The 27,329-nt window shown below is 48.7% G+C and overlaps 1 protein-coding gene across 8 annotated transcripts in view; it reads left to right on the forward strand.

Annotated features, from left to right (window-relative positions):
* The first annotated feature begins 219 nt into the window (after positions 1 to 219).
* The window catches only part of DDX11 (DEAD/H-box helicase 11), a 50,492-nt gene continuing 23,382 nt past the window's right edge, over positions 220 to 27,329 (forward strand). For 5 of the 8 annotated variants that reach the window (XR_005069371.1, XM_037065757.1, XM_037065762.1 and 2 more), the window contains exons 1-18: positions 4,590 to 4,682; positions 6,073 to 6,220; positions 9,532 to 9,780; positions 12,092 to 12,178; positions 12,468 to 12,625; positions 17,740 to 17,785; positions 18,731 to 18,838; positions 19,069 to 19,156; positions 19,527 to 19,735; positions 21,303 to 21,455; positions 22,367 to 22,413; positions 22,680 to 22,759; positions 23,581 to 23,625; positions 23,744 to 23,811; positions 25,321 to 25,359; positions 25,609 to 25,720; positions 25,880 to 26,011; positions 26,520 to 26,632. Coding sequence is in view for 7 of the 8 variants with exons in the window: in XM_037065757.1 (XP_036921652.1) it covers positions 6,077 to 6,220; positions 9,532 to 9,780; positions 12,092 to 12,178; positions 12,468 to 12,625; positions 17,740 to 17,785; positions 18,731 to 18,838; positions 19,069 to 19,156; positions 19,527 to 19,735; positions 21,303 to 21,455; positions 22,367 to 22,413; positions 22,680 to 22,759; positions 23,581 to 23,625; positions 23,744 to 23,811; positions 25,321 to 25,359; positions 25,609 to 25,720; positions 25,880 to 26,011; positions 26,520 to 26,632 (1,878 nt within the window). In the remaining variant the exon portion in view is untranslated. Of the gene's footprint in view, positions 315 to 918; positions 941 to 1,848; positions 1,935 to 4,589; positions 4,683 to 6,072; positions 6,221 to 9,531; positions 9,781 to 12,091; positions 12,179 to 12,467; positions 12,626 to 17,739; positions 17,786 to 18,730; positions 18,839 to 19,068; positions 19,157 to 19,526; positions 19,736 to 21,302; positions 21,456 to 22,366; positions 22,414 to 22,679; positions 22,760 to 23,580; positions 23,626 to 23,743; positions 23,812 to 25,320; positions 25,360 to 25,608; positions 25,721 to 25,879; positions 26,012 to 26,519; positions 26,633 to 27,329 lie in introns of those variants that run through there. The other 3 variants (XM_037065758.1, XM_037065761.1, XM_037065759.1) reach the window with 3 other exon arrangements.

The raw sequence follows: 27,329 nt of genomic DNA on the forward strand, positions 1-27,329 counted from the left end.
AGCAAAGGATGTGCTCTGAGAAGTTCAGAGAGTCCACTGTCCAGCAATCCCACCGCCGGAAAAAAGCACCCCGGCTCCGGAACCAGCCGCGCAAACGCAGTGGGGCAATGAGAGAGAGAGGGGTGGGGGAGACAGAGAAAGAGAGAAACACGCCCGAGGCTGGTGTGAGCACGCGCAGTGGCGTGGGGGCGTGGCGGCGATGCACGAGCCTATTGGAGTTGGTGTGGACCGTGGGAGCCGCGATTTTCAATCCAGGTTTGCTCTGCTACCGCACCAGCCTTCTCTGAAGCAAAGCCGTTCTTCCGGAAAACAGGGTGAGCAGGGTGCGGCGTGGTATCAAAGCTTAGGACGAGGAGAAACGAAGTGAGAAAGGGCAAACTCCGGGCTGAGCCTAACCCTGAGGTCTGCAAAGCGGGGTTGGGGGGGGGGGGGGGGGGGGGGTAGTCCGGAGCGGGAAAAACCTTCCGGATATTTAGGGGCGGGGCTAGGGTGTGATGGACAGGCAATAAACCAATGAGAAGGGGAATGGGAGGTGCGTAAGAGCGGGAGCTGCAGTCCAACTGGAGCGGCGCTTTGGCGTCCTATTAACACGCACCAGAGGATTCAGTAGTCCAAGTCAGCGCTTTTCATAAAATATCTTGTTTAGGGGTCGCTGCAACCTTGTGAGTATGTGCTTTGACCTCTCTTTTACACACGAGGAGGCTGAGGGTTAGGGGTGTTAACTGAGGCACAAATACAGCTGGAATCCCAAATTTGGCAGTGTGACCCCAGAGCCCACACTGTTAATGGCTCTTCCCTAGTGTCTGTCCTTCAGAAAATCAAGGGGGAGTGAGGTTCAAGCCGAGAAGATTCGGATGAGTGGAACTGACCACACTGTTGGAGGATATGCCATGAAAAGTGGAAGTAAATACTAGGAAGTAGCGGGTTTTCCCTACACAGTGTGAGAGCTCTGAGAACGGGGCTGGCGGGAAGACAAGGCCAGAGCAGGGTTGTGGGGCGGGGCCTTGCGCCCAGCTGTGGCAGTATGGGGGTTCTGCTGCATACTGTGGCTCTGGATTCACAGTGGGTGTAGGAGACGTTTTATTTTGAGGCGGGGTTGTCTTCCCAGGTATGTGAAGTTAAACCGTTTTAGAAGCTTAAAAGCCAGATAGTGCGTGGAACATAGTTTCTGCCTTCTGTGGTTCCCATAAGAGAACACCATACGCTGCATAGCTTAAAGAGCAGAATTTTTTTCTTACAGTTTTAGAGGCTGGGAAGTCCAAGACCAAGGTCCTATCCTATTCAGTCAGCAGCGAGAACCCCCTTCCTCTCTCACAGAAGGCCTCCTTGTCTGCACAGGGCTGGTGAAGAGAGCTCTCACTCTTCCTCCTGTGAGGATTAGGACCTCTGTGTTCATGACTTAATTTAATCTCAGTTACCTTTTCCATTTAATGTTAATTAGCTCCTAAAAGTCTCAAGTCTCTTGTTGGGGGTTGAGACTTTAACACCTGACTCTGTGGCAGTTCAGTCTGTAACAATAGTTTATACCCAAGTAAATAACGAGTGATAATTGAAGACTGAAGAACATGAACACTTTAGGACAGTATGTACCTGAGGTTCTTTCACAGTTAATGAGTGTAAAGTTTTCTGTGCTGGTATGTGCCTTAGCACTGGTGAGGAATTCCAGGAAGAACTTGTGTGGGAGGTCACGATTGAGCTCCCTGGAACCAACCTAAAGAGGTCAGAAAAAGCAACACCAAGCATCCTTAAAAGGTGTGCTTAGTGTATCCACTATTCATGGATTTATCTTAACCCTTATTTTTAAATCCTCACCCAAGGGTATGTTTATTGAATTAGAGAGAGGAGAAGGGAGAGAGAAACATCAGTGTGAGAGAGAAACATTGATTGGTTGCCTCCCATAGGTAACCAGACCAGGCATCAATCCTGCAACCTAGGTATGTACCCTGACTGGGAATCAAACCACAACCTTTTGGTGTGGGGGACAAAGCTCCAACCAACTGTGCCACCTGGCAGGGGCTAAACCCTTCTTTAACCTTTCCCTTAGCTTTGTGCCGCTTCTTGAATAATGAGATCCATAATTACCACCGACAGTGAATTAAATGATAATGACCGTCTTTCTGTATTGTTTCCTGTTGTCACTCTAACCAAGTCTCTTCACCCTATCTCTCTATCTCCCTATCCTGGTGAGAAGGGAGAGTGAGGCCATACAAAGTCAGGGTCTCGATGGTCTGGCAGATGTGCTTTCAAAGCTCAGGTTCAGGCAGTTTCTCATTGGCTGAGGGCAAATCACTGAACATTTCTGAGTGTCAATTTCTTCATCTGTAAAATGGAGCTAATAAAAATACTGGTCGCACAGGGTTGTTGTGAGGTTATATGAAGACAGTTTGAAACTTAAAGAACTGTCCTGCAGACTAGATATTTAAGTCACAGGGGATCTTCCACCCTTACCTCTGAAGAACAGAAACCTCCACCTATAGCCCCCATGTCAAACTGGTTTTTTATTTATGCATCAGATTTTTATTGAATGCCTTCTAGTTGCCAAAGCACCTGGTTCTCTGAGTGCTAAGGGTAGGGAAAAACAAGACAGACAAGGTCCCTTATATGCTGCTTACAAGGTCTGTCCAGAAGGTACCCAGTCATGTACTATGAAAACTAGAGGCACTTATTGAAGAAGATACAAGAAACAATGTACATAGGACAATGGCGCCTCAGTCCCCTTCAGAGGAGGCACCTTGGGACCTCACACATTTCTCCCAGTTGCCAGCAGCAGCCCCAACATATTTTCCTGTATCTCATCAACAGTCTGAAATCTCTTCCATTTCCAAGGTGATTTTAGTTTTGGGAATAGCCACAAGTTTCAGGGCACCAAATGCGGACTCTAGTGGGGCTGAATCAGCTGGGCAATGTGATGTGCTGCCAAAAAAACTGTACAAGACATGATTTATCAGGAAGAGTGTTGTCCTGATAAGGCTGCCAGTCACCACTTGCCCATAGCCGTGGCCTTCTGAATCATATGGATAGTTTTCGCTGAGGAATGTTCAAGCTTAACACAATTTGATGCAGATTCATTGTTCTACTTGCTCAGTCATTTTGCAACAGCCACACAATGTACAGTCACTCAATGGCATCTACCAACCCCTTGACTAGTAAAGTAAAATAATCATTGTTCACACATGTGCATTTCAGTCCACCCACCCTGGCTGCCGGGTTACATCAATTTGGTGCAAACAATTCCCATTATGTTAACAGTGGCTGGACTTTATACAGACAGACCTCACATATTCTAGTGGGACGGACTAAATAAAATAGTGGACTGGCCAAGAAGTTCATTTGGTTTTTTCTGTAAGATGGCTCTAGTCACACTCAGTTGTCTTTAACTACATTCAAGACAACTTTGTTAGATTTTTTGTGTGACAGCTTTTACATTGATGTGCCTTAAAAAAGCATATCAAAATTGGTGAATTTTTGTGTTGCCATTTTAATATTAAAGAAGGAAGAAACATCATTTTCAGCATATTATGCTTCATTATGTCAAGAAAGGTAAAAACACAACCGAAGCACATCGTAGATTGGGGCAGTGTATGGAAAACATACTGTGATTGGTCAAACATGTCACAAGTGGTGTGCAAAGTTTGGTGCTGGAGATTTCTCCAGGACAATATTCCAGGATTGGTTAGACCAGTTGAACTTGATAGCAATCAAAACGAGGTATTAATTGAGAACAATCAATGATACACAAGCAGGAGAGAGCTGGCATACTGAAAATACCCAAATCAATAAAGTTATTGGTGGAAATGGAAATTGTGTCTTTTTTTTATGAGGAAAAAACTACATGGACTTTTTGGCCAATCCAGTTAGCTGTGAGTGCTAAGAGGTATGAAGAAATTAAACATAGGGTATTGAAATAAAAGAGTGACTTAAAGTAGAGCAGTGTGTGTGTGTGTGTGTGTGTGTGCGCGCGCGCGCACGTGTGCACACACATACCTATATTTGGAGGGAGGGTATTTGACCACTAGGATGGTGAAACAGTAAGAGTCATCTCTGATGAGCTGAGTGGCCCTAACTCTTGAGGACTCATCCTTCCCTGGGGCAGAGGCTAGGATGGGAGTGGGGAGGGCAGCAAGTGCAAGGCCCAGGAGGATCAGGACAGGCTGGTGGTTTACCCTTGTGTAGGGTGACCAGGGATCTGTTCTTAAAAGGGCATAAGGTGCTGATTAGATATTTCTCTTGGGGTTTAAAACTGAGAAACATGAAAAGCATTTTGTTGCAGTGGGAGCTGAAGCTAAAAGGTACAGAGGGCTGAAGTGACCATGTGCAGACTGAAGTTCTGAGTGAGCTGTGAGTAAGCAGAGGAGGTCAGTTAGAGGTTCCATCTGGCATGTGAGTGAGCCAGAGAATGAAAATCCATGGATTTACTGGTTGGTGAGGTTCTGGGAGCTGTTTTAGATCTGAGTGTGTCAGTAGTTCTAGTGTGCCAGAACTCCCACCCTGGTGGTGGCTTCTGTTGATTTTTCCAGATGATCTCAATTCTCCATAGGTATCTTTCCAGTAAATCTCCCTTTTATGTCTGTTAGTTATCTCCTGTGGCCAGTTAACTTTGACTAAAACAGTCATCTGGACCTGGGTTTGGATCCCTGGTTTTCCTCTAACTAGCTGAGACTTTGAGCAATTATTTCATTTCTGTAAGTATCTATATGCAACAACTGTATCCTTAAGTGTTTTTCAGATTAAATGAGATAATAAAAGCAAAAGGGCCTGTGGAGTGATTAACTAAATCACTCAAAGTAATTTAGCAGATTACTTTGCTAAGCACTCTTAGCACACAGGTGCTCCAAATTTGTTCCATGCCTTGCTCCACCCCTTCACATTGTAATGGTTATTTGATTACAGGCCTCCCTCTCATTATTGAATTGTCCATGTGTTTCAGAGTCACTCTTCTTGTAGTTCACCCTCCTACCTCTGCAGTCGTTTGAACTGTCCCTACACTGTAACTGGAAGAGCATTACAGCAGCTGCCTTTCCCCTCCTGTTGAACAGACACTGCTGTTGGTTTTATTGAGGCTAGTTAGGTAACAAAGATGCAAATGGTTTTAGGGTTATTAATGTTTGTACTTGTGAAAGATGGGCCTGCTAAAGAGCTTGGAGCAGTGACTGCCATAGAGAGAGTGTGGGACCAGGGTGGAAGAGTCAGTCTCCCAAATGGTGATCAAGGGAAGAAAGTCCCTTAGATGCAAACGCTCAGAGAAATCAGGCTCAGAAGAGGACAAAAAGATGACATAGACACGGAGGGGAAGAGTTTGCCTTAGACCTTGGCCTGGCAGGGGAGAGAGATGCCGTGGTCTCCCTTTGTGGAGCTCTTCCAGCTGGGCGTAGTCCTTGTGAAGAGCACTCTGCCAGTCTGGAACCAGACAGAAAGCTCTGGTTCTTGAGGCCCAACCATTTTGTGGAGGCAGCTCTGGTTGGTACTGGAAATGGAGGGTAGGATGAACTCACAAGCAATTTGAAGATAATCTGTAAAATAGTGTTATGTATGTTAATCTGTGCCACATAAGAAAAGCTGTAATGGTACTTGTAATTTTCTGCCGGTGTGCCATGATTTTACTTAGAAATCTTTGCAACAGGATAAAGTGAAGCAAATATATCATGCAAATGCTACCCTGAGGACAAGGGAGAAAAGAAAGACTAGAGACATGATTAAAGGAACACCTCTGATCCCAGAGGAAATCTCCAAGCCCTTCATAGGGGGCACTAAGGCTATCCTAGCAGCAAAAACATCCCAGGTAAAATGGCAAGGAGTTCCTGTACAGGGACTTTCCTAGGCTTCCTTCTTCTAGAGCCCCTTGTGATAAATGTCACTAAATGGATTCCCCATGGCTTGGTATGGCTTCATGGGGACATGCACATGATGGAGAGAGCATGGTGTGTGTTTGCAAAAAAATGTACAACCTAAGGAGAAGTTCCATAACTGGTCCTGAGACTGTTCTTAGGAATTGTTCTAGTTTTCAAACCAGTTCTTTCTGGCTCATCAGAGAACCATAAGTTGCTTTGTTCTTTTGTTTTTGTTTCCTCTTAGGATCATGGCTGATAAAACCCAGGAGATTGGTGGCATCCATTTCCCTTTTCCTTTCACACCCTATTCCATCCAGAAAGACTTCATGGCAGAGCTCTACCAGGTGTTGGAGGCTGGCAAGATTGGGATATTTGAGAGTCCAACCGGCACTGTAAGTATGAAGAGTGGGGCCCAAGAGGGCTCTTGGGAGTCCTCGATTACAACTATTCAGAGGCTTATTTATCCAAGCAGAGATTTGTTCATGGTTTGAAATGAAAATCTGAGGGGACTTAGGCATGCTCACTCCTCTCTATTAAATCATTAAACACACCCCAGGGTCCACGGAAAATTAGACTGAAAGTGAATGAGAATCTGAATGGCTATAGAAGCATAGCACTGAACTTTTCTGGATTTCTCTGGGCACACAACTGCTTTGATGTTGAGCAACATAGAAATTACTTTGGTTTATTCACATACTGAATACATTGGTCTAATCTCCAGGAACTAGGTTACCAAGTGCTGCAAGGGCCCCTAAGTTTTTCTTCCTGGCCCGCAATGAGGGATTTATTAGATATTGACTGTTGAGGATTTCTAGGGCTGTGGTGATCCAGTGTTGTTTCTCTCTTGTACTTATTTATTGTCTTTTATAGCAAGTACTACGTGATAGTAGAATGTATGCGTTGATGTGAAGGTCCCTCAACTAGGCCATGACCTCCTGGAGGATATGACCTTGTGGTCCTCATTTCTATGTCCCTGTCATCTAGAAGAGCTTGGCCTATTAGGTCCCCAAAAGGCTCTTAGTAAGTGTGTGTTGAATGAATAAAAGAGAGTGACCCATTCCTTTTCTCTCACTTGCTGATGGAAGCATGTCACGTTTCTCGAGATGACATGATCTCCTGAGACAGGAGGAGGGCAGACTGGGGTACTGTGCTGTTTCATTTTGTTCTTCCATGTATGTTTAATGAGTAGGAGAGAACAAGTCCTGCCAATGGATAGAGTGCAGGTCAGGAATGCAATGTGCAGGGGGGTGTTGTTTTTTTTTAACTAGTATTCCACTAGCATTTGTACCTTCCATTGAAACCCAGCACAGTGTGACTTCTTCCGCTACCAACCCACCGAAATGTCTTCTTAAGATCAGTAGTGACTTCCTGCTTCATAGATCTGGATATTGAAAGTCCTTATTTTCACTACTCCACAGTGTTTGACTTTGTTGGACTCCTTCGTTTAAAGCCCTATAAAAATCGTTATCACAAAATACTACATGTTACTTACAAGTCAAACTTAATGATTTGGTGGGCAGGTGCTTTTAGTTCTTTTGTCTGTATTTTAGGAAATACACTTGCATAGCACATTTTGAAATTGTAAACTGTGTGCTGCTGTTTCTTGATTTCTTGATTTTAATCATGGGTGCCTTCCTGTTGTGATGGATAAGATGTAGCTTTCTTCCCATTTCTTTTCCCTCTCTGTCCTGATGTAGTAATCTATTTTTAGTCTCTGCTAAGTCAGTATACTCTGATTGTTTTTTTCCTCGAATAATTTTGTTTTTCTAGAGTTAATAACTGCCTTTTAAAAGTTTGTTTAAAAATATGCTTATGCCAATTGCTCACATATTATCCAGTGTTCTCAATAGGATACAGGTTTCCAGGCCATAGAAAGTTCAGCACCCACGGATTCAATCAACCTCAGATCAAAAATATTAGTCTGGGGGGGGAGCTACCTTGTTGCTGACATGTACTATGTAGTTAGACCTACAATGGTTGCTGAACACGTGCAGACTTCAGTATAGCAATTATTTACATAACATTTGCCTCGTGTTATCTATTATAATCTAGCCTCTTGGTCGCAGCCGCCTCCTATCGCCAGAGTCTGGAGAGAGCTGGGAGGAAGGGAGCTCTCGGCCATGCGCACCACCCCTGCCCCCACACCCCCACCTCCTTGGCGCTGGCACGTCTGGGGAACGCGGCCTTTGGTGCTGAAGCAGTGGGGTGTTCCCTGTGGCCAGACTAGTTCCCGCACGTATGCCCGGCTGCAGCCCGACCTGGACAAATCTCCTGGTTCAATGTCCAGCCACCTTTTACTGGCGTCTGCCACCGCCCCAGCCAACCTTCACCTGCCGGGCCCCAGAGCATGGCTTTCATTTCCTTGAGAGAGCATGGCTACTCTCTCAAGGGGAGAGCGCCCCGACCCTTGCCTAGACAGGCTTTTATTGTTTTCCTCAGGTCTTGCATCAGAGAAAGATTTATTATCTATTGCATAGAATACTATTGGCTACATTTTAGGTACAATCAAGGAAATGAAAATAACATGCAGAGGGGAATGGCAATGAGCTGATTAGCTTTGTCCTTGGGAAAATTTATACAAGCTTTGGCTATTACCTTGAAGATAGACAATATACATTTGTTGTTTTAGACCAGGGTGATGGAGTTTTAGCAAGAGCAAGCCATAACAGTCTGTATCTATTTTCTAGGCCTGATTCTCATGGGAAAACTCGGTTTGAAGGTCTGGCTCCTGCCCACCACTTCACTTCTGTAGGGTTTCCATACTGGGCTGAGTCACATTTGCCAGACTAAAACAAACTGGTCCCCTACAGTAGTCATTACGCAGTGCCACAGGACTGGTGGTCACAGCCAAGCATAGTGTTCAGAGGACCTCCACCAAGTTTGAAAGGAACTGATTTATTTTCAGTTTCTGCAGAGTTTACATTATTCCCCGTTGCTTACACTTGAGAATGTTTATTGTATGGGAACCATGCAATTAAAAGCGAATGAACTAAAAGGTAACATTTTCTCCCCTTTTTATGAGGACACCAGTCATTCTGGAGTCAGGTCCACCTCATCTAACTGACTACATTGGCTCTGACCCTGCTTCTAAATAAGGCCACATTCTGAGACGTAGGGAGTTGGAAGTATGATATATGAACTTTGGGGAGACATGACTGAACCCGTAACACAGACCCACTGGGAAAATTCTGATCTTTAAATCAAGAGCTGTGTTCATCAGAGTCATGGGTTTGCTTTAACAGAGTCCTGAGCACCGGGACCCCCAGGACTGCTCATGCTCTGTCTGCACACTGGCTGCTTCAAAAGGCCAGTCGAGGTGGCTCGTCCTCAGCATGTGGGTGGGGTTTCATGCTCTGCTTTCCCTGGCCTTGATGCTTTTGGGGGCTGTTCATCTAATTTCTCACCTTCTTCTGATTATGTTAACTTGCAGAAGTTGTATGTAACCTGATGAGTCACTTTAAATTGTTTTAGGAGTTGTCAGCTGTATAATTAAGCAAAGAACTTCATTTTTATTTCTTCTTTGGTTCTACTTTTCCTGGCTATTCTCTTGCTAATTTCCTTCTTTTCCTTCCCCAGGCTGGTCTTAGAGCACCCTCTCATACTTAAAGTCAGACCTTCCTCAAAGCTTTAGTAGAATGGACAAGGTCATTCTGGGAAGCTTTGCTTTTGTTCTCTGTTTCTGAAAACATTTCTTTTCCCATAGGGAAAATCCTTAAGTCTTATTTGTGGGGCTCTGACCTGGCTCCGTGACTTTGAACAGAAGAAACACCAAGAAGAGGCAGGACTCCTTGAAACTGGAATTGCCCCCTTAAATGATGGGAAGGATCAGCCCCCATTTATTTCATCCTCTTGTCAAGAGCCGCCAGACACCCTGAGGTCTACTGGAGAACCTGACTGGATTACGCAGTTTGTGCAGAAGAAAGAAGAAAGGGACCTGGTAGATCGGCTAAAGGTGAGATTTATGACAACAGGAAGTGGGAGTGAGCTAAGAAACAGGACTGCATTGGTTATGTTGGATTTAGATATCATGTGTTCTTTGCCTTTGCAGTGCCTCCGAGCTTGCGTGGCAACTTTCTTGGGTCAGTGGGCCACACCCTTGCTGTCTGTCTTTTTTAAGCTGATGTCAATGCTTAACACAGCTGTCTCTAGACCAGGACTGGCAGTTCCCATTCATTACCACCTGGGAAAGGACCCTTCCTCACTGTTGCCATTGGCCACAGGGTTTTGTGGCTACTAACTCAGTTAAGGAATGCATTTGATTAGGACTTCCGCCAAGATGGAGGCATAGGTGGAAACACTGTGCCTTCTTCCACAACCAAGTTTGAATACAACAAAGGTTTGGAGAAACAAAGACACAGCCAAAGGACAGAAAATTGAATTATACGGAAGTCTGACTACATCTAACCGTTCAACGGGGATGGTAAGAGGGGCGGAGCCAGCAGCGAGCAGGGTCGGGCAGGAAAGATCCCCGGACCTAGGCATGCAGGCAGCCCGGAACCAGTCGGGGTGCGGGGCAGACTGACTGCGGTCGCACATTCGCGCACAGTGAGACGGACCACTCAGGCCCCAGGGGTCGAGGACTGACGGCAGTGGCACACTCGAGTGCAGTGGGACAAAACGCGTGGGCCCGGTGACGGCAGCAGCTACGGCACCGGTGAGGGCCGCGGCGGCAGGCGGCAGACGGGACGCCATAGTCCCTCTTTGACCCCGCCCCCACATACAGCGTCACAACCCACTGACTAAGTTGCCCTGCGCTAGTGAACACCTTAGGGCTCAGATCCTGCTATGGAACAGGCAGGAACAGCCCAAAAGATGGCGCAAGAAGAACTCAAAGTCCCAGAGCCAATAACTCTAAGCGACCGAGAAATTGCCAGCCTCTCAGAAGCACAATTCAAGACACTATTTATCAGGATGCTAACAGAACTGGTTGATTATAGTCACAAATTAAAGGAACATATGAAGGCTAAACTAATTGAAATGAAGGGAGATACACAGGAAACCAATAGCGATGGAAAGGAAACTGGGACTCAAATCAGTGGAATGGACCAGAAGGAAGAACGAAACATCCAACCAGAAAGGAATGAAGAAATGAGAATTCAAAAAAATGAGGAGAGGCTTAGGAACCTCCAGGACATCTTTAAATGTTCCAACATCCGAATTATAGGGGTACCAGAAGGGGGAAAGAAACAGCCATGAGTGTAAAACGTATTTGAACAAATAATAAAAGAGAACTTCCCCAGTCTGGCAAAGGAAATAGACTTCCAGGAAATCCAGGAAGCTCAGAGAGTCCCAAAGAAGTTGGACCCAAGAAGGAACACACCAAGGCACATCATAATTACATTAGCCAAGATTAAAATGAAGGAGAGAATTCTAGAAGCAGCAAGAGATAAGGGGACAGTCACCTACAAAGGAGTACCCATCAGACTGTCAGCGGATTTCTCAAAAGAGACCTTACAGGCAAGAAGGGGCTGGAAAGAAGTATTCCAAGTCATGAAATCCAAAGACCTACAGCCAAGATTGCTTTATCCAGCAAAACTTTCATTTAGAATGGAAGGACAGATAAAGTGCTTCTCAGATAAGGTCAAGTTCAAGGAGTTCATCATCACCAAGCCCTTATTATATGAAATGCTAAAGGGACTTATATAAGAAAAAGAAGATGAAAAATATGAACAGTGAAAGGACAGCAAACTCACAGTTATTAACAACCACACCTAAAACAAAAGCAAACCAAAAGGACAGCTAGATCAGGAGTGGAACCATAGAAATGAAGAACACATGGAGGGTTAGCAACAGGGGAGTGGGAGGAGGAGAAGGGGGGAGAAGGTACAGAAAATAGCATAGACAGTAGGTAGAAAATAGATAGGGGGAGGGCAAGAATAGTGGGGGAAATATAGAATCTAAAGAACTTGAGACACGTGGTTATAAACTAAGGAGGGAGAATGGTGGGGGAGGGAGTGTGCGGGTGGAGGGGAATGAAGGGGGGGAATAGAACAACTGTAATGGTATAATCAGTAAAATATATTTAAAAAAAGGAAAGCATTTGATTGAGAGTGTGTGGCTTTGGAGGGAGTGTACAGACTTCCTGCAGTGAGCAGTGATCCTGGGATCTGGCCAAGTTCAGGGTCTGGTGAGGAGTGCTGGCCAAGGGAGGCAGATTACCCTGAGTGAAGAGGCACTAAGCCAAGCAGCCCCAGACTTTTTTAGAAAGGCCTTGGTTTGGGGCTTCCTGCTGGAGTCTCCTTTGTGGCTTCTTTACCTTTTAGAAGGAGCAGATCAGGAGAAAGAAGAGAGAAGAACGCCTGCTGCAACTCCGTCACAATACACAGCTCAAGTATGCAGCCAAACGTGAGGTGAGTGTCCCCTTCTGGAGTAGCTGCTTGAGGCCATAAGGTGTGGCTCGTTTGGGTGAGTGTCCGGGACCTTGGTCTCCTCTGCCTGCCCTCCACTGGCTAAGATCTTCTCACCCAGTGGTTGGGCAGCTTGAGCCAAGGCATTGATATCAATAAAACAGCAAGGCCCATGTTAATGGCATGTGTGTATTGTTCTGGGGAATAGCCATACTGAGGCTGACTCTGTCAAGGAAGTGGAGGCACCATTACTGAGTTGTTCTCTTTCCCCACTTGCAATGCTCCTAAACAGAGACTGGAAGAAGAAGAGACCAAGCGTCTCATCCGCCTCAGCAAGGACATACTGGCCACAGGGACAGAGGCTGAGCCGCCAGAGCAGCTAGCATCTGGGGAGGAGGAGCTGGTCCTCTCGGAGTACGAGAGTGATGAGGAGAAGGGAACAGCTAACAGGTGAGATAGCACTTCTGCCCCTCCCACTGCCCTGCTGAGTCTGCCAGGAGACTTCCTGGGACGCAGCTCCTTCTTCATGCCCAGAAAGAGGCAGGCTGCTTTGTCACTCATAGGGCGTCTGAAAGGATGGAATGTCAGCCACTGCCCCTGTTCCCTCATTGAGGCTCCTCCTTAGGAGGCCGAAGTGGTAATGACAGTGATGACCAGCCCTCTCTTTCTGCCAGGCACTGGCTGCATGTGTGTTAACACCATTATTTTCACAACGATACCTGTGTCTTCCCTTTATTTTTATTTTTTATTATCTTTTATTGATTATGCTAGTACCTAATCGCAAAGGGATTTTCCTCTCTTTGTTCCCCTGCACTCAGATCCCCCACTTTCTCAGGCAGCCCCCATACCATTGTTCATGTCCACAGGTTATACCTGTAAGTTCTTTGGCTATTCCATTTCCTACACTGTACCTTAAAGCCCCTATTCTGTAACTCCCTATTTGCTTCTTAACCCCTTGCCTCTTCACCCATTTCCCCTCATCCCCTTCCCATCTGGCAACCATCAGAAGGCTGTCCATGTTCATGAGTCTGTCTCTGCTCTTCTGGTTTGCTTAGTTTGCTTTTTGGAATTCAGTTGTTGATAGATATGCATTTTTGTCCTTTTATTGTTCGTAGTTTTGATCTCCTTTTTCTTAAATAAGTCTATTTAACATTTTCTATAATAATGGTTTGGTGATGATGAACTTCTTTAGTTTTTTCTTATCTGGGAAGCTCTTTATCTGCCCTTCAATTCTAAATGATAGCTTTGCTGGGTAGAGCAATCTTCAAGGGAAGTCCCCCCTTTTCATGACTTTTGGTACTTGTTAATCTTTTCCAGTCTGTAAAGTTTCTTTTCAGAAATCAGCTGACAGTCTTATGGGAACCCCACTGTAGGTAACTAACTGTTGTTCTCTTACTGCTTTTAAGATTTTATCTTTAACCTTTGGCATTTCATAATGATGTGTCTTGGAGAGGGCCTCTTTGCATCCCCCTTGTTTGGGATTCTCTGTTCTTCCTTTTCTTGCATGTCTATTTCCTTCACCAAATCAGGGAAGTTTTCTTTCATTATTTTCTCAAAGAGATTTCTAATTTCTTGCTCTTTCTTTTCTCCAGCACCCCTGTGATGTGAATGTTGGAACACTTGAAGTTGTCCTAGAGGCAGCTTATCTACTATCCTCATTTTTTAAATTCCTTTTTCTTCTTCTGGTTGGCTGTTTTTTGCTTTCTTATGTTTCAAATCATTGATTTGATTCTTGGCTTCATCCACTCTACTGTTGTTTCCCTGTAAATTGTTCTTTATTTCAGTTAATGTATTCTTTGTTTCTGAGTGGATCTTTTTATGCTGCTGAGGTCCTCACTAGGTTCCTTGAGCATCCTTACAACCAGTGTTTTGAACTCTGTATCTGATAGATTGCTTCTCTCCATTACGTTTAGCTCTTTTTCTAGAGTTTGATTATTCTTTCATTTGGGCCACATTTCTTTGTCTTCTCATTTTGGCAGCCTTCCTGTGTTTCTTTCTGTGTCTTAGGTAGAGGTGCTTTGGTTCCATGTCTTGGTGGTGTGGTCTAATATAGGTGTCCTGTGGGGCCCAGTGGCACAGCCTCCCAGTTATTCAAGCTGGGTCCTCTAGATGCACCTCCGTGTAGGCTAAGTGCGCCCTCCTCTTGTAGTTGAGCCTTGATTTCTGTTAGCAAGTCAATGCAAGGGATTCACCCTGGCCAGTCAGCTGCAAGGACTGGCTGTGACCACTGACCTGCAACGTCTGCTGTCTGTGGAGGATCAGCTGTGCGGGCGCAGTGTGGTGGTGGGCTGACGTGGTAGGTAGCAGCCCACTGGGTGAGCAAGCTCTGGGGTTTCCTGGGTGGTGCTGGCTAAGGTCAGCCCCCACCTGTGCTTTGCCCAGGGCCACCCTGCCTGAGTTATAAAGCAATCCGAGATGGCTGCTATTCGTGCTGGGCTTAGAGATGGCCAGGCAAAGCCAAGCTGTGAGTCTAGGCTTCCTGCTGCTAGTGCTGGGCCTGGGGCTCACTGAGGCCAGCTCTTGCTTGTTTGAGAGGATTTAGGAAGTTGTGAAGCATGAGCCAAGAGCAGCCACTCATATGGAAAAGCAGCTTGGGTGGGCCCGTGAGTTGGGTAGGATGGGGTCTCTGTGGATCTCCAGGGCAGAGCAAACAGTGTTTGCCAGGTTGATGGCATCTCATATATGGCACAGCTTACTGGCTCTTTCAGGGGAGGGTTTAGTTAAGGGACAATGGCCTCTGCTCACCTTGATGCCAGACACTTCAGTTTCTCCCTGTGGGCCACTGGTGCCCTTCAAGCTGCTCCCCCTGGTGCTAGGGCTCAGGGGGAGCGAGTCTGAGTAGGTGAATCTGTGTGTGGGCTCTTTAAGAGGAGCTTCCACCAAGTCATCCCAGCTGGTTTTTACAGCCAGAAGTTGTGAAGACTTACCTTCCTGGCACTGGAACTGTGGGGTAGCAGGTCTGGTGTGGGGCTGGGACTCCTGGCTCCTGAGATATCCCTCCTAAATTTTCATCTACCACATATGGATGTGGGACCAGCTCATTCTGTGTGTCCACCCCTCCTACCAGTCTGGATGGACATGGGTCCTTTAATTCTGTAGTTTTCCAACTTCCATTCAACTCAATTTCTGATGGTTCTGAATGATGGTTGTTCTATATTTTAGTTGCAATTTTGACATGGTTGTGCAAAGAAGCCATAGCTGGCTATGTCACCTTCTTGACTGGAAGTCTCTTCCATTTATACCTGAGGACACTGTGGTCAGCAAGGAGTGATGCCTCGGCCAAGAACACAAGGCCCCGCAGCGGAGAGCTGAGACTTGAACCCTCACCCCCAGCTCTAGATCTTGGGCTCCTAAGTACCAAACCACAGTGGGTCAGATTTGTGATGAACCCACTGAGGCATCCTTAGCTGCTTTTCTTTTCACTGTCAGTCACCTGTTGGTCCAGGTTAATAAGTTTCTAATTTATGGGCTATGATACGTGGGTGAACTAGAAGCACAGATAACAAGTAGGTGTGTTTCTGGACCACACGGCCTGTCGTGAGATTCTCCTTTTTCATTGATGAATTAGCTTCCCAAATGACCTGTGAGTGTCTGCTCTGGATATGGTGCGTGTCTAGATGCTGTGGATGCTGTGGATGCTATGGATACGGAGCTGAATAAGACAGAAGTGTCCCCTGCCCTCAGGGGACATTAGTTCTAGGACACTAGAACTTGCATTTAGTGGAGGGAGACAGATAGTAAGTGTGAAAACAGCCCTTATTTGAAAGTAGCACATTCGCCTCTGAGGGCAGTGAAGCAGCGTGAAGTGGGTGGGGTGTGGTTTGCACCTCCAGGTGGACGAGTCGGGGAAGGCCTTCGGAGGAGGTGATGTTTGTGCCAAGGCCTGAAGCATGAGAAAGATTCATGGGAAGAGCTGGGAGGGTTGTGATCAGAGACCTGTCAGTGCAGCGGTCTGGACATGGAACAGGTTTGGTGTGTTTGGGGAGGAGAAAGAAGGCTCATGTGTCGAGCAGTGAGAGCTTAAGGAAGAAAGGAAGAAATGGCCAAAGATGAGGCAGCTGGTAGTTAGGCATTTGGATGTTACTGTCAGTGCAGTGGGACTTTGTGGGAGGTTTCAAGCAAGGGAGTGGATTTTGATGTTAGAAAGGTCATTACAACCTTGAGGTTCAGTGGCTCTTCCTCTAAGGTGTGAGTGTTCCGACAGATTATCCGTCAAAACCCCCAGCTCCGAAGAGGTCTTTCCTGTCCTCAGAAGGTGACAATAGGTCCTGCATGTCCCTCATTTTCATCAGTGCCGTGGTCATTGTGTGTGTCTGAAGTGTAACTTCAGGGCCTGAAACCCTCGGCTGACTCTGGTTAAGGATAAACCAATGCTTCTTCACAGTCTGTCTGCTCTGCAGCTGGATCCTGCTGAGCTTGTTCACAATGTGGCGTGTGATTTCAATCCAGGCCTTTTCGACAAAGCTGACCGAACAATTCTTTACTGACCAGGAAGCCGCCCCTGTAAATAACTCTTTTTCTCCTAGCTCAAGGCAGTTAGCACTTCTGCTTTTAAAAAAAAACTGAATTGGCCTGCCTGGTAAACAACAAAAGTTAATGTGATAGCCCTATCTCATACACAAGGAGGAATGTATCTGTAAAAGGTTTTTGTGTCTTCTAGGGAGCTTAGACAGATGATGTTGACTAATCATCCAGCCAAGTATGGCAGGACTGAGTCATCAGTGCCCAGTGTTGATGGGCTCCTCGTTCACCCCTAGAAAGGGTAGACTGAGGAGAGAAGAGATTTGTCTGGTCACGAATGACAGCACCTTTTATTCACTCACTCAGAAATGTGCACGGAGTTCCTGCTGTGTGCAGGGTTGGGGCCGGGGGGGTGGCACTCCACAGAAATGAGACATGCCCTGCGGTCCTGCCTGTGGGTGTGACAGTGTGGTCAAGGAGACAGAAGGAGAAGGAATGGCTTTGAACGGGATGAGTATACAGGGAACAGGTGCAGGGGCCGTGGAGTTGTGTCACAGGGCAGCCAAGCCTGCCAGGGGAGGTGGAGGGAGGTGGCCCCGAGGAGGTGATATATTTGTGGAGGTCTGGAGGTTGACTAGGAGTTGGCTCGGTCAAAGGAGGAAGTGAGGGCAGAGAGCATTCCAGGTGCAGAACACAGCATGTCCCCGGCTCTGGGGAACTGAGATGAGACAAGTCCAGTTTGCTGGAAGTTGGATAGTGAAGGGAGAGGGGACTTCCGTGGCAGTCAGACATTGAGCCTTGGCTTTGGGAATACCATGTCCTTTCTCTGTCCTCTCCTGAGTGGCAGTGGAAGGATGGCTGTGGTGTCAGCCTGGGGGCATCTCTGACCGAGGGAGCAAGCAAGTGCCTGCTGCTTTGGTGGAACTTCCCTGCGGGGATGTGTCTGTCCTCTGGTGCAGAGCTCCATCCTCAGTTCCATCCTTGTTTGTTTCAGTCAAGGGCTGGTCGCTGGCATGTGGTAGATGCTCAGTAAATGCATCTCTCTAGTTGACCCGAGTTCTCTGAGGAGACTGTTTTTTCTGTGTTCTGTTTTTCCCTCTCAGATTAGAGGAGGATGAGGATGACCTGGAGGAAGAACATGTAACTAAGGTAAGATGCCATATCCTGGTCTTCTGCTCTCCTGTGATTGGTCTTGAGTCCAGGGCTCTCCATCCCCAGGGAGACTGTGAAGTCCCTCCTGCCCACTGACTCCATCTCCCCAGACCCAGACCTTGGTCTGTAGGTGCTCACTGGCCTGCTGGGCTGGGCACCTGGGGAGACCTGTCCTGGGAGCAAGGCCTGGGCTCATGCACCCCAGGGCATCGAAGAGCAGCCATTCTGGGCCAAGGATCCAGGGTTTCTCTCTCCATTTGGGATGCAGGGAAGGCCAGGGCCGGTCAGAGTGAAAGTTTCTCTCTGCCCTTTGGGTGTCTGATGGTGTGCTCCTCTTTTCATACTTTCACTTGCGCGGAGTGCCACAGTGCACATGCAGTGCCGACCGGACTCAAATGTCAAATCATTTGGTTTCATTAATGCAAGACTTCTGTTTTCTCTGTTAAAATTAGATATTTTCTCTTTTTCTCTCCTATTCTAAATCTTGGCACAGTTCAGAGAGAGAGTATTCAGCAGGGCCTCCTGCTTTACGGCCAGCCCATCCTCTAAGCCCTTTGGGGGTGGGGTGTGGAACAGCCCCCCTCACACATTCCCCAGGGTCTTAGGAACCTTTTCCATGCCAAGAGTCACCACTCAGGGAGATGGCCTTTCCTAAGATGACCAGCCCCTGCAGAATAGTGGGATTAGAGGCTGAGCATGACCAAGAGGAATAGTCCTGTCCTGTACGCATTCTGTTGAACTTCAGGAATTGAGAGTAAGGTGGGGAGTCACTGGGCCCTGTATTTGCCAAGATCTTCTGTGAAACAGTCATTGCTTCAGGTGTGTGTATTTGTGGCCAACCTCTCTGTTCGCTCAGCCCGTCAGGCCGTGGCATTCCTTGATGTGCAGAGAGTATCTGAGGATGCTACCTCCTTTAAAACCCCCTGCTTTTCCCTGGATCAGATTTATTACTGCAGTCGGACCCACTCCCAGCTGGCCCAGTTTGTGAGCGAGGTACAGAAGAGCCCCTTTGGCAAGGACACCCGGCTCGTCTCCCTGGGCTCTCGGCAGGTAGGCAGAAGCAGGGTGTCTCAGCCCAGGTGCTATCTGCTTCCTTCCCTGTGTTTGTCTTCGCCTTCCAGGCCTAGAGGAAGGATGGGTCCAAGGCAGGCTGAGCTGGGGGAGGGTAGCCCCTTCCCTGGCCTTGCTGGCCCTTGGAAGGAAGCAGAGGGGGGTGGGCTGCTGTGTGTCATTTAGGCATCCAGCACCGGTTCTTTAACCCTTGCTCCTTTGTCGTACAGACTCTGTGTATAAACAAAGACGTGAAAAACCTGGCTTCTGTGCAGCTGATCAACGACCGCTGTGTGGAGCTGCAGAGGGGCAGACATGGTAGCCACCCTTGAGCTAAAGGAGCAGCCTCTGCGACCGTCCTGTGGCCTGGGGCAGTACTGGGAGTGAGGGGGCAGGAGGGGCATGGACCAGGGCCACAGGAAATACAGAGAGCATCTTAATAGAAGTGATGGTTTCTTCCTAAAGATCCTCTCCTTGGGAACAGGGGTTTTTTTTTTTTTTGCCTTCTGGGTCAGTGTTCATTCTAAAACCCTGGCTTTGAACACAGACCGAAACACCAAAATGTTGTGCTGAGACCAAAATAAATAGTTCATAAAAGGGTTTTGTAGACTTGACTTTGCAGGCCTGCTCCTGGCCATAGGACAGTTACCAGTCTTTCTGCCTCTCCACCCTCTGGTGCCCCGCACAGAGAACAAGAGCAGAGCCGAGGAAGAGGGGCTCAAGAAGAGAAGGAAGGAGCCCCAGGCTGCCTGTCCCTTCTACCACCACACTCAGCTGCAGCTCCTCCGGGACGAGGTTCTCCTGGAGGTGAAGGACATCGAGCAGCTGGTGACCCTGGGGAAGGAGGCTGGGGCCTGTCCCTATTACGGGAGCCGGTTTGCCATTCCAGCAGCCCAGGTGAACACCACAGAGGGCTGGGCAGTAGCTCTTGGCTTTGACTGCAGCCTAGGCAGTGAGGGAATCCTTTACTCCTCTTAGCTTGGGAAGATGTCACCGGCTGTGGCTGGACTGACTGACTACACTGCACACTGACGGCACATAACCACTGGTACATAGGGTCACTGGAAGCCCTGGGCTCCTTGGTAACTGAGCTGCTTGGACTGTTGGCACCATGAGACACAGCAAGCAGGTCAGAGCCAAGAAGGAGTGTGCACGACTAGTTGAAACCACAGCGAGAGATGCCAGGGCAGAAACTGAGAGGAATGGAGTAAGGGAGCTACAGAACGTACATCTACTTCCGAATGCCCTTCTAGAGTCACTGTCCTGACCCTGCACCTGCCTGTTGCATTTGAGCATCTTATTTTCTACACTGGTCATGTGGAGTATAATTTAATTGAGAAAATCTGCCAGTTTGACAGGCCAGAATTGATGTCTTTGTTATTTGGTATGACTTACCTGTTTTCTTACTACTCCCTTTATTTGAGTGACTTTTGGAAATAGGCTATTATTTGTGGAGAGTTCTGTATTATCAAGAAAAGGTTGAAGTCGATTTTAAAATTTTCCAGGAAGTATATGAGTAGAGCATTCCACGTGGCACTAACTGGGCTCCGCATCCTGCCCCGCACTGTGTGTGTGGCACTGGGAGGACCCCAGGGCCCCCGGCTGTCCCACGCCCTTCCCAGGCTCTCTGTGCCACTCGGAGGGGTGGTGCGGTCCACGCTGTGCGCCAGTACGGTTATATGTTCCCCGAAGTTGTCATGATCTTGACTTTTTAAGGCACCTTTCACCTCATACTGGCTTTTATGGTGTCTCGTTGAGACGGGCGCTTTCTGCATTCTCCGCACAGCAACCCTGGGTCCAGAAAGGTTAGGTGATTTATCTGTTTCTCACAGCAAGTGTGGAATGGAACCACTGTAAAGCCTGGGTCTTAAGCTTCCAGTTCCCTGCATTTTCACTTTGTTTATCAGTATCCTTTAATTGGAAAGTCTTTGTAACACCACGGCCCCTGGAATGCTTAAGGAGAACCTTTATTTTTGTTCCCCTAACCCCACTCTTTAACTCTGTCGTCACGTGGATTTATTGAGCCCAATTTGCAGATGAGGAAACAAGGCTCATGAGGTTAAGTGTCTTTGTTGGAATTGCGGGGGGTGGGGGAATGGCAGCTCCTGGGCTGCCTCTGGTACACACGTGGTTTTCACAGTGTTTCAAGGAAGCTTGGGTGCCTCAGGGGCTGCCTTGGGGGCATGGACTTGGCTAAGCCGAAGGGGTTTCACTCCTGTCTCTCATCCCCGTTCAGTCAGAAGTTAGATCAGCTTCACTTTTATGTTTTATGCATTTGACACTCCACATAAAACTTTTGAGGGAAGTCTGTTGCTAAAAGCGCAATGTGACGCATTAGCTTTCTCTCTGTGTGTGTTCTGGGCAGGAAATAAAACTTCCCACCAGGAACTTGGAGCAGGCTGGGTGAACCTGCTGTGGGGGCTGTCCCGCCACCACTCTGGGGGCCACCATCTCTTCCTCCCAGGTGGTGGTGCTGCCCTACCAGATGCTGCTGCACACGGCCACCCGGCAGGCCGCGGGGATCCGGCTACAGGGCCAGGTAGTGATCATCGACGAGGCGCACAACTTGATCGACACCATCACAGGCATCCACAGTACAGAGGTCAGCGGTGCCCAGGTAGGGGCACTCCTCTAACTGCCTGGAGCTGGGATTCCGCCAGGGACGGAGCTTGTTAGAGGTGCACTGAGTCAAGGCAGTGGCCTCATGAGGGGCTAGCTCTGGCTTTCCAGCAGACCTCAGAACTGTGGGGATCCATCCGGCTCAGGCAAAGTGGCCCGTTCCCTTGGTCTTCACTGGCTTGTGTTATGCGGAGTTCCTTCAGCCCAGGAGGCTGCTAACTGTAGACTCCATGACCTCGGATAACAGCGTGAGAGCAGCAGAGTCTGCGTGTAGCTGGACGTTTTTATTATCACTATTGCTTTGAGGGGATTTAACTGAGGAATGCTCAAGGTTTCTGAAAACCGCTATCTGTTTATCACCCAGTATGTGCCTCGCCTACTCTGCATGGGCTGGCATTCCCACTGTCCACTGAGAACTCAGACATACAGAAAGGTTTAAGCAGTGCCTAAGGTCACACAGCCAGTAGTGGGGAGCTGGGGCTGACCACTGCTTTCTAACCCTGAAACCCACATGACACCCCACCCCACCTGCTGACCGGTGCCTCGGTTGACCTTAGGCCAGGTGGTGATGGTGAACTTGAACCATCACTCTAGGACACAATAGGTCCTTTCCCAACCCAGTAAGCACTAGCAGGGACCTGGGAGATTCAGGCCCTTGCTCTTTGCCCTGGCACAAAGTGGACACTGTAGCAGAACATACTTTCCTTTCCCTCCCTCTCAGGTCCCACCAGCCTCAGGGCCTTTGAAACCCACAGCTTTGTCTGTTCCCAGCCCCTCCCAGCTCCCCTGATTGCCTCCTGTGTGTCCTGGGCTGGCATTTTCTGGGCACAGTCTAAGATGTCACCAGCATAGCCCTAGGCCATTTGCCCAGAGCCTGGCCTGCCTCACACCCATTTCTTCTCTCCCCAGCTCTGCCAGGCACATTCCCAGTTGCTCCAGTACATGGAACGATACAGGTGAGACACCACCTGCAGGCGAAGGGAAATCCCGCTGAGCCTCAGCACCCCTAAGTGAGCCCCTGAGCCGAAGCACTGAGGTTGCTGACTCTGGCCAGGGTCAGTGTGGGATGGCCCTACGTGGCCCTTGGGCTCTTTTTCTAGGAGGGTGTCTGTAGTTTAGGACATATTTTGAAAGCACCAGACAGAAAGGCCTCAGCTCGGGGCACCTAGAAGGGAACTGCTGTTAGAGTAACCCTGCTTGCTGTCCACTGGTTTGTCCTCAGGAAGCGTTTGAAGGCCAAGAACCTGATGTACATCAAGCAGATCCTGTATCTGATGGAGAAGTTTGTGACTGTGCTGGGTGGTAAGGAGCCCCATGCCCACCCAAGTCCAGCCTGCTCAGCGGGCCTCACCTGGTTCCCGGGGTGCCATCAGGGCATCTGGGTTTTCCGTGTCCTCAGATTGTCTGGGCCATTCATTAAGAAAATTCTTATTTTAGAGAGCCTAGTTGAGTTGTCTGACTTAGATCTTTGTTTAGAAGCCTGGTATATTTGCCACCATTCTGTGGCGGTAATTATAATATAGTAGAGGTATATGGCACTTTATGCAATAGCGAGAGCAGCGTGGAGTGCTCCAGTGAGGAAGCAGTGCAGGCGCGTTAACCTTCAGTGACACAGGAGGAAAGGGAAGCTAAAAGCAGAGAAGTGACCTGTGTCTGGTTCCTGAGCCCCGTGAGAGGAACTGGAACCTGCCAGCTCCAGGTGCCACACGACTCTCCAGCATTCTGTGCAACAGCCTTGTCCTTCCTCCGTGATCCCCCTGAAGGCTTCCGTAGAAGTGGAAGTCAGGAATGCCAGCTGGTTTGCTCTGCGGGATTGTGTCATGTTGCTGCTCTTCGCTTCCATCTCTGCCTTGGCCTGTCCCAGTGCAGCCTGCCACGTCCTGTTGGCACCTGTGTGAAGTGGGCCTGTCTCTCTGTCCCTGCCTCCTTGGAGGAGGTGTGAAAGGGATGAAGTCACATGTGGGTCAGACTTCGAGGCTTCCTGGGACGTCCTGTGCTCTGGGTTCTAAGAACTGCAAAAATCCTGCTCAAACACAAGTGTTCTTATTTGACTGGTCCCTGGTGGAGTGTGAGAAGATGGGGGTAGAGGACCACCATCCTGACCTGTTTGCACTCTCTTTTAGGGAACATTGAGCAAAATCCCAACACACAGAGCCTCTCACAAACAGGTAAGGGGGCAGCCCTCATGGGCCCAGAGCTGGTCTGAGCCAGTTCTGATCTTCCCTCTGGGGCCCAGAGCTGTGGGCTCAGAGCAGAACTCCCAGGCTCTCGTTTGTTTGCCCTTAGGGACCGAGCTGAAGACCATCAATGACTTTCTCTTTCAGAGCCAGATCGACAACATCAACCTGTTCAAGGTAGAGGTTTTACCTGTTCATGTTAGCACATCCCATCTTATCCCTACCACCACCTGTGGGAAGACTGGAAGGAAAGAAAAGTAAATTCCTTCTGTCCTCCAGCAGTCCAGAGGGATGAGTATCTACAGGGCACGCATGTCATTAACCCTTAAAAAAAGCAATGTGTCAGCAAGAAGAAAATCCTCTGCCTAGGGTCACGGAGATTAGGGAAAAAATGGTGCCTGCTTTTGTACCTGATAAGCAGAAGTAGGGAGGCCCGGGCCCTCCACCTTTTGCGTCTTCCTTGGGCAGAGCAGGAAGTTAATTTTGTGAGCATGACCCTGCCCTTGGGCTGAGGCGAGTAAGGACACAGCTGGGGCCCTTGCGTGGCCTTTCCAGGTTGCAGCCCCAGTTTTTTGCCTGCCCCAGGCCCACACCATCTGCTCTCCCAGGTGGGGCATAGCCACTGGCACCGGACATGACACCATAGCAGTTCTAGTTTCCTGAGTGGACCAGACCAGCTATTGTGTTTTGAATCAGCTTCTGTGACTCCAGGGCAGGGTGTGCCATCACCATTCCAGAGCCAAGGAAACGGAGACAGGGTGAGGCCACATCAGGAGGGCAACACGCACAGGCCACGCAAAGGACGCAAATGGTGCGTGGCAGAGCCAGCTTGTGAACCCAGCTGCACACACTCAGGACCCTGCTTGCTTTGTGTCCTGACTTTGCATTTCAAACCAGCTTGCCCCTGGCTTACCCATTGTGGTCATGGTTACTGCCATTATCCCCCTCAGACCGGTTGGCAGTCCTGTCATTTTTGAGTGCTTTCTTTTTCCCATTGTGTCCCACATCCCAACAGCTGCCTGGCCCCACAGCCTGAAATAACTTGGATTTACCCCACCTTTTCATTTCCATAGCTACTTCATTATGGCTCTTTTTCCTCTGCCTTCTTTCTGGTCTCTTATTTCACTTCATTCTGTTTCCCTTCCAATGGCTTTTACAAACTAGAGACTAGTGATTCTTAATTGAAAGATACTGTTCTTTTCAGAAACCATGAAAGGCTCCAAAGTCATCGTCTTGCATTCCAAGCCACACACCTACTGAACCGCAGCCCAGGCATCCCCTGAACAAGTCCCAAGCTTCATCTCCTTTGTGCTTTGGCTCCTAGGATTTCTTTTTATTTTTAAACTAACAATCCTTCAAGATGCAGCTTAGGTGCTGTCATTTTGAAGGACAGTGGAGGGGACAGAGCTATCACCGAGCACCTTTGAGAGGGTTGGGCCATGCAGGCTTCTCTGTAAGGAGGCCATGTGTGAGGCCTGGCAGCGGCCCTGCTGTGGGAGAGGGCTGAGTGATGGAGGGACACAGGGAGAAGTGACCTCAGAAAGGAGGATGACACCATCAGCCTCAGGAGGCTCTGGGCTCCTGGGGAGGTGGTGGTGGTGAGTCCTGCTCCCTGGGGTTTGGAAAGGGGTCCTTTTGTTTCTCAGCCTAAGGTTCCCACGACCTGCAGCGGGCTTGGTCTTACAGGTGCGGCGCTACTGCGAGAAGAGCATGGTCAGCAGGAAGGTACGGCCGCCCTCCCTTTCCCTTGGGCCCTGGGCATGGTTGGGCAGCACCCTGCTTGCTGCCCTCACAGAGGCAGCCCTGTCTCCACGGCCCCCACTGTGGCGCAGCCTTGCTGGGGTGGGGAGGGTCTGCCAGGACGCCTGGGGTTGCTGGTTGTACGGTGGAGGGGAGATGGAAGCCTCTCTTCTGGCCCAGTCTCCCTCAGCACTGCTACCCTTATTAGTCTTCATTGCTCTCACCCCTGCTCAGCTGTTTGGCTTCACTGAGAGGTGGGGGGCAGTCCTTGTACCCACCGCGGAGCAGCGCAGACTGGCTGGGTTTCATCACTTCCTACAGAACCTGCAGCCCATGGCGATCGAAGGTGAGTCAGGAGGGTAGGGGTAGGGCCATAGGCCCTGGGCAAAAATGTTCTGTCTCACATGTGGACTGGTCTTCCCCAGAGAACCACTTGAGCCCAACTGCAGAGCGGCCCTCTGCCCTTGTCTGTGGTCCCAGACTCTCTTCCTCCTGCTCTGTGCAGCTCCCGTAGCCCCTGTGGAGGAGAGAGAGGCCATGGCACCTCGGCCTGCTTCCCCGCTGATGCACATTGAAGGCTTCCTTGCAGCTCTCACCACTGCCAACCAGGACGGCAGGGTCATCCTGAGCCGCCAAGGTATCCGAAGAGGAGCCCACCTGCAGCTGGGAAGCCAGGGCATGAAAGGAGTCTCTGCTGCCAGTCCGGCTCCTCCCTGGGTCGGATGAGGAATCCGGGTGGTGACACCTAGCCTCCTATGGCCTGGGCAGGCGGTGGGTAGTGAGGAGGGATGCCGCTGAGCTGGGATGGTTGGCCATTTCAGGCGAGGGTGCGAGAGAAGCCGTGCAGCCTCGTGGTGAAGTTTGCTTATATGAGTTTGCTTTGAGTCTTAGTTCCAGCTGCGTGTCTTGGACCACTTTCTTTGTCTCTCAACCTCATATTCCTCGTGTGAAAAGGGAGATAGTTGTACTCTCTGTCTCAGGGTGGTCCTGGACAGCAAGTGAGGTGTAAAGAGAAAATGCTGTTGCTCATGCCTCCTACGCCAACCCGGCTAGAGATCCCCTTTGCCTTGGACAGAGAGATGTTTCTCTTGGGCCTGTACCCACCCCCTTCCCTTGTAATTGTCTCTCATTTGTCTTTTTATCAGGCAGCCTCAGCCAGAGCAGCCTCAAATTCTTGCTCCTGAATCCAGCTGTGCCTTTTGCCGAGGTGGTAAAGGAGTGTCGGGCAATGGTCATTGCCGGGGGCACCATGCAGCCGGTAAGGACACCAGGCTCGGCCTCATGTACTGGATCTGGATGGGATAGTGACTGGGAAGGGTGCACAGTCAGGCCTCTTCACCTCATCATTCCTTGGGTTCCCAACCCAGAAAGGCGTCAGCTTCAGCAGGCCAAGCAATGTCCACCAGGTGGCATTGCTGGGCTATCCCACTGCCCAGGCCTTTTAGGCCCTAGGGACTGGGCACAGCTAAGTTCCAGTGTGTCCCTAGCAGTGGGATCACACTTGTCCAGAGAACGAGTGAAGGTGGCAGCTCCTTCCTCTCATGGAGTTGCCTCAGTGCCCCGGCCTGCCTGTGGCCACCATAGCTGTAACCTCCTCTCTTTTACAAATGTAAATACACCAAACGTGCTGTGTGCACCCCTGTTTCTGTGCACACCGCACATGGGACTGTTATTCCCATGCTGTGTAATCATTATCCCCATGTATAATGTGCATCCTTATGTTTCTCTCAAAAATTTGGGCAGATATGTGTGCATTATACACAGCAAAATATGGTACTTTTAGAAAAGTATTGTATTTTCAGTTGTGGAAAGCAGAGACAAAACAAAAGCAGGAAAAAGGATCATAATTTGACAAGCAAAAGATTCATTTTGTTGTGCACATCATTATAATTGTCTTTGCATAATTTTTACAAATACACATACATACTATTAAAAATAAAATGGTACAGTGTTAT

This window comes from Sturnira hondurensis, unplaced genomic scaffold, assembly GCF_014824575.4.
Source record: "Sturnira hondurensis isolate 20B ecotype Veracruz unplaced genomic scaffold, ASM1482457v3 Scaffold0016135, whole genome shotgun sequence".
Lineage (NCBI taxonomy): Eukaryota > Metazoa > Chordata > Mammalia > Chiroptera > Phyllostomidae > Sturnira > Sturnira hondurensis.